The sequence below is a fragment of the Colobus angolensis genome, unplaced genomic scaffold (assembly GCF_000951035.1).
Source record: "Colobus angolensis palliatus isolate OR3802 unplaced genomic scaffold, Cang.pa_1.0 Scaffold173, whole genome shotgun sequence".
NCBI lineage: Eukaryota > Metazoa > Chordata > Mammalia > Primates > Cercopithecidae > Colobus > Colobus angolensis.
In genome coordinates, this window is record NW_012114855.1 from 1926895 (window position 1) to 1933388 (window position 6494).

The window sequence follows — 6494 nt, forward strand, 5'->3', positions numbered from 1 at the left end:
GATCTCCTGACCTCATTATCCACCCACCTTGGCCTCCCAAAGTACTGCGATTACAGGCATGAGCCACCACGCCTGGTCTGGACTGTTTTAATTAAACTTTCATTACATTCTCATATCCATCCTTCTCTGCTCCAACCGTGGAGCCCTGCTAAGCCCCTCCACCCCTGGCCCCAATCCTAATACACCCTGGGCCCAGCCTTTGTCTCCTGTTGCTCACCTCGGATTGCATCCCCTCTGCCTTCTCTTCTTGTCAAAGTCCTGCGTTTCCCTTTAGGGCACAGCTTCCCTCTCCTCTTACACGTCCTTCTGACCCCGTCAGAATTGGCTGCTGCTTTACTCCCACGGAACGTTGTGTTCTTTTGTAGTCCTTATCACATTCCGCACCGTGCTTATATTTAACTGCGCTCATCTGTCTCTGAGCAGTATGAGCTCTTTGAGGTCAGCGGGCCGGGTCATTCTCATCTTTGTATTTGCCACAGTGCTCTATTGCTAGTCGGTACTCATGCCATGAATGAGTTACGCTGTAACTCGTGGCATTACACTGTATGTCGTTATTTGTAGTAGCGCAATAGTATTTATGCTAGTAGGTCTTGACTGACGTATTGCTTTGTGTCTAGCCGGTTCCTCATTAGGGCGCATCTGCTATTGATTATTATCCCATGTTTATTTTTGATGTGCCATAGTTTGCACTTCTTACCGTATTTAATCAACACAGCAGCCTTATGAGAAGGTCTTTCTCCACATTTTCCAGAATGTAGAAATAGCAGTGCAAAGGGGTAAGTGACATGCTTAAGATTCCCACTCATAAATTTCAGACCTGGGTTTGAAAGCCATTTCCATTTAACTCCGGAAGTTTTGCCCTTGCGTAATGCTCTTTGATATTTTGGGTGCTGCCTCAGTAAAAGCAGCGTCAGACATCTCAGCTCCTAACTGAAGGTGTTCAGGGCATAATGAGGTTGTTTGCCACCAGAATCTGATTTTATTACCAAAAGTATTAAAGTAATCACTTTGTTAGCACAAAATCCACTTTGGTCTGAGTTCTGGCCACCGAGGCTTTCTGTAGAGGCTGGAGGCCATTGGCCTGGTATACAACTGACAGTGGTCTATTTTGGATGAGTAAAAGCTATAGAAATATTAAAAGTGAGGACAAGCTGATGCTCGGTGATGTGGTCTCCGAATGACTCCATCTTAAAGCCTTGTTTTCTTTTGGAGAGGAACAAGCAGAAGACTGAACTTACACCGTGCTGTGAGAGAAGTCTCTTGCCAGCCGCCTGCAGCCAGTCTAAAAAACTTACCCTATGTTGATGTGTTTCTGCGTTAGGGCTGATAAGTCCAGGTGGCAGATATAAAGGTTGACCAAATTGTTAACATATGCTCTACTTACAACTTTCAGAAAAAAATGAATATCCTCATAACAGGTATGGCATTTGGCCTGAATTGGGTGTCAGTAGTGATTGGTGGTTGGTTGTCACTTCTCTGAATCACGGAGGTTGGGTGAGATGCCTTCTCTCCTTTTCAGCTCCTGCAGCCTCACCAGTGAGTACTGGTTTTGTAACATGCCAGATTTACTCTCACAATTGCCTTTAGAAAGGAGCCCCGCCACAGGAACTGTGAAGGGTGTGTTTTTGCAGCTGTAATTCAAAGAGCCTTACATCTCTGCCTGACCCTTCCTTCTCACACTCCCCACAGACGGAACCCTCTGCACTTCCACCTTATTGCTGACTCCATTGCGGAGCAGATCCTGGCCACGCTCTTCCAGACCTGGATGGTGCCCGCCGTGCGTGTGGACTTCTACAATGCAGACGAGCTCAAGGTATGGGCAGGAGGGGAGGCACCTCCGTGATCTCCTCTAGCTGGAAGCGTTACTGCTTGTGGTTTAGTAGACTGTGGCAATGCCAGAAATCTCAGCTCCTAACTGAAAGTGCCTACGGCGTAATGAGGTTGTTTGCCACCAGAATCTGATTTTATTATCAGAAGTATTAAAGTAACCACTTTGTGTGCACAGAATCCACTTTGGTCTGAGTTTTGACCACTAAGTCTTTCTGGAGACACTGGAAGCCATTGGCCTGGTGTAGAATCTGAAAGTGGTCTATGGTAGCTGTCATCTAGAGAGTTCTATTACCCAGTGAAGTAAGTGCTAAACTCAGACCCCCATGGGCTGGAGTTTAAATCTGCGTAATGTCACTTACTGGTCAAAAGACACAAAGTAAACCACGCCCCTCTGCTGGACCTGTTTTCTCATCAGTAGAAAAGGTGGATTAAATACCAAACTCATGGGGATAATTAAGAGACTCAAATGCGAGAATATATTTGAATGTGCTTTAAAAAGACACTGGTGAATAAATATTAAAGGTTATGTCAGGCTGGAGGGATTTCAACCAAATGAAACCTTTTTGGTCATCTCATCCCCTTACAATTTTTTTGTAGTACCATTTTGCTTGCATCATGTTGAGACCCACAGACCAATTAAGAAGTCCTGAATATTCTGGGTCTTGATTCTACTTCCGGTCTTGTCACTGGCATTCCTGTAAACCTTTACTATTCCTTTAACTCTAAGTAGCAGAGCACACCTCTGGTTCCCTTTGCCCCTTCTTCTGTGTTTGAGTCTTTGCTTATTCTGTTCCTTCCATCTGATATGCCCTTTCCACCTATCTTGCCACAACTCCTGTTCATCCTTCAGGACTCAGCTGCAGTGCCAACTCCTCTTAAGAAACACCTGACTTTCACAGGAAAGAGGAAGACATTTTTTGTTCACTTCTCTGTCTGCTGGACCCTTCTTAATGGGATAGGAGGAGAGGAGCCGCATCTTCTTCTTTTCTGTATTTCTGGTGCATAGTAGGTACCTGCTAATGCTTGTGGATTTAACAAATTGCTATGATTAGAGGAACATGTAACTTTGCAGAAATACACTGATGCTCTGTCTCCGATCACCTTAGGAAGGACTTAACACCTAAGCATGAAGCTGACTCTGGCAAATTGCTTGTTCCAAACCTCATAAAGCCATTATCTTTTCATTTTACAGCCATAACATTTTTAATAGATCACTGACATGCCGGCCAGAATTTCCGATTTTCACATATTTCAGGCTCTGAGGTTGATGGACATGTTCAGAATTTAGCATTTGGGGATTGTCGTGGTAATTTGCGTGCCATTCCAATCTATTCTGAGCTAAAATTGATTAACACTCTTAAAAAGGGAAAAACAAAATTTAGCAAATTGCTGCGCTAATTAAGGTGAAAGCAAGCCACTCTGTCTCCCAGGGTCTTAGCGCCAACATCATAGGGAAAAGCAGCCTGGAAGGAGGAGCGGCAGCTGGTTCCGAAGGATGCCTCTGCCACTGCGTTCACCATTTGCCTTTCTTTCGGTCGGAGTCCAGTGCCACGTCCCCTGTGAGCCTGCACAGGGAAGACACCGAAGTGGGCTGGGCGTAATGGCTCACGCCTGTAATCCCAACACTTCAGGAGGCTGCAGTCGGGAAGATCGCTTGAGCCCAGGAGTTTGAGACCAGCCGGGGCAATATAGTGAGACCCCCACCTCTACAAAATATTTTAAAAATTATCCAAGTATAATGGCACACATCTGTAGTCAGTCGAAGCTGCTCTGGAGGCTGAGGCAGGTGCTCTGGAGGCACTTGAGCCCAGGAGTTTGAGACCAGCCTGGGAAACATAGTGAGATGCCTGCCCCTACAAAAAACTAGCTGGATGTGATCACTGCACTTGTAGTCCCAGCTACTCTGGAGGCTGAAAAAGGAAGATCACTTGAGCCCAGGAGTTCAAGACTGCAGTGAACTATGATCGTACCACTGTATGCCAGCCTGGGTGATACAGCTGGCATGCGGTACGATTGTAGTGGTATGCGGTATGACGTGGTATGATCATAGTGGTAAGATCACGGCTAAATGAATGTATCATTTTTTTTTCTCTAAAAAAAAAAAAAGGAAAAGAAAATACAAAGTGATTGGGAAAAAAACTAATTTCAAGTCTTGGTTTACTGTTGAAGAATTCTCTAACTGGTTTTGAACCTTGGTTCTCTCAGCTCTCAGATGGCTTGGGACTGAGCCACAAAGGAAGGGATGAAATAAGATGGCCCAGTGTACACAACATGGCAGGTTCTTAAAAATGCTTCATTCCACTTGCAGCTAAGGCCAGAATGACTTAAAATGCACTTGGGTGGTGTGGCCTGTTGTGAAATCCATCAATAGCTAAGAAGCGGAAGGAGTAAGGTACTGTGGACTGGAATTCCCTCCTGGAAGCCCCTTCCGTGAGGTCTCAGATGAAAGGGGAGAAGGGGAGGAAACACTGATGCTCTGACTCTGTCATGGCTACTTTAATCCAGGGAGACCAGCTGTCTATTATTTTACATGCTGGCTTTTTTTTTTAAATACATCTGAAATGAATCCTTCATAGCTTAAAAAATGATAATTTAGAAAATACAATCTGATATGTTCAGAAGAATATTGTCTCTAGAGTCCTGTCCTCTAACCCGATCTCTACTATTGAAGACTTCATTGAAGTTTCCTGACACCTGCTTTTTATTCCCCTACCAATTAACCACCTATCTCTCTCACATCCCTGAGTCCCCTGAGAGCGTTGTCAGAATCCAGTACAACAGTGAGTATGAAAGTATTTATAAAAAGTAATTTTTTCATAATAATAATATGATTCATGGCAAAGCCAGGATGAAAACCCAGACCTGACTCCATGATCTATTAGATGTATTATAATACATCTGTCTATGTATTAGTTTATACATAACCCAGATCAACAACCCCAAAGCCATGATCTGCCTACTCCACGAGCCTGACAACCCCCTCTGCAGTGGCATTACCTTCTGCTTAGTTGCTGATCTGGAACTGAGAGCTCATCTTTGTCCCTTTCTCTTGCCCCGGGTCTAACCACATCACATCCTAGTGTGGCTCCACCACCCACTGCACCTACCTAGTCCATGCTTTGTAATCTTTCCCCAGCACAATGGCAAGTGTTTTTCAGACTAGTCTCCTCCCTCCACTGCTCACCTCTCCTCCCCTATATCTTTTCTCTCATTAGCAAAAGTCAGCTTTCCAAAAACAAGTGCAGTCATGCCACTCTTTTCCTCTGGGTAAAACCTTCCCTGGTTTCCTACTGCTGTGAGATAGAGGCCACAGTGTTTGTTTGTTTGTTTGTTTGTTTGTTTGTTTGTTTTTTGCAGATGGAGTCTCGCTGTGTCGCCCAGGCTGGAGTGCAGTGGCAGGATCTCGGCTCACTGAAACCTCCACCTCCTGGGTTCAAGCGATTCTCCTGCCTCGGCCTCCTGAGTAGAATAGCTGGGACCACAGGTGCGCACCACCGGGCCCAGCTAATTTTTATATTTTTAGTAAAGACAGGGTTTCACCAAGTTGGCCAGGTTGGTCTCGAACTCCTGTCCTCAAGTGATCCGTCTACCTCAAGTGATCCACCTACCTCAGTCTCCCAAAGTGCTGGGATTATGGGCATGAGCCACTGCCCCCGGCCGAGGCCACAGTTCTTAACCGAGTCGCATCTCTCTGTAGACTCTGGCTCCTGCCTCTTTCTAAGGTGTACTCGCACCACTTGCGTCCTTCCTTACTCTCCAGTCCTGCAGATTCACTTTGCTCCTTTCGCACCAGAGCACCTTTGAACAGGTGATTTCTCCTGTTTATTAAACTGTTCCCCCCCATTGCTAACGAATAACAAGTTCTTTTGCTAAAGTTACATGTACTCAGGGAAACTTTCCCTGCCTTTATCATTTCATTGGGGTTGCTTTGTTACATGTTCTCCTAGAATCACATACATTTCTTCGGTAAACTCAACACAGAGGGTATTATTTCATGCTTTTGTGTGATGAGCTAATAAATGTCTGTCTGTCTCCATACTGTAAGCTCCCAAACCAGGATCACGTCTGTTTTTCACCACCTTTGTATCCCAAATGCCTGGTGTAAGGCTTTTAAAGATGTTTGCTAAAACATTTTTCAAAGAAGTTTTATAGATGTGTGCTACAACTTACAAAGATGCTTGCTAAATGACTGGCTTGTAAAGATGTTTATTAAATGACTGATACACAATGAATTTAGAGCTGGATCCCTAAGAATAATAAAACCAATGGCAAGAAGTTTCTCTATCACTGTCAGGCCCAGGAGTTCATGTTTCTTTATCACTGTGGAGCCCAGGGTCACCACATTCCTAATACCTGTTTGTGTCCTGGAGGCTTGTGTGGGCAGCTAGGAATTTGCCCACCAGCCACCCTGAAGTCGCATAGATAAGGCCTCTCCATTTGCACCAGCTCGCCTCCTAAGAGCAGCTCTGGGACAGGTGAGTGAGTGTCTTTCCATGACAGGTTCGCTAGGAAGGAAACACATTAAAACACCATCCAGTAGACGGCCTCAGGGAAGGAGAAAGAACAGGAGAGAAATGGCCTTGTGCTGTGGTCCGCAGTTGCGTTCAGGAAGCAAGTCAGACGGTACCCTCAGCAGACACATGTGACGGTCTCCCCCGATACAG

The 6494-nt window shown here is 45.2% G+C and overlaps 1 protein-coding gene across 1 annotated transcript in view; it reads left to right on the plus strand.

Annotated features, from left to right (window-relative positions):
• LARGE (like-glycosyltransferase) overlaps window positions 1-6494 on the plus strand; it is a 375239-nt gene that overhangs the window by 333344 nt on the left and 35401 nt on the right. Inside the window, exon 5 of the mRNA XM_011938453.1 lies at window positions 1690-1813. Coding sequence (XP_011793843.1) covers window positions 1690-1813 — 124 coding nt within the window. The remainder of the gene's footprint in view (window positions 1-1689; window positions 1814-6494) is intronic.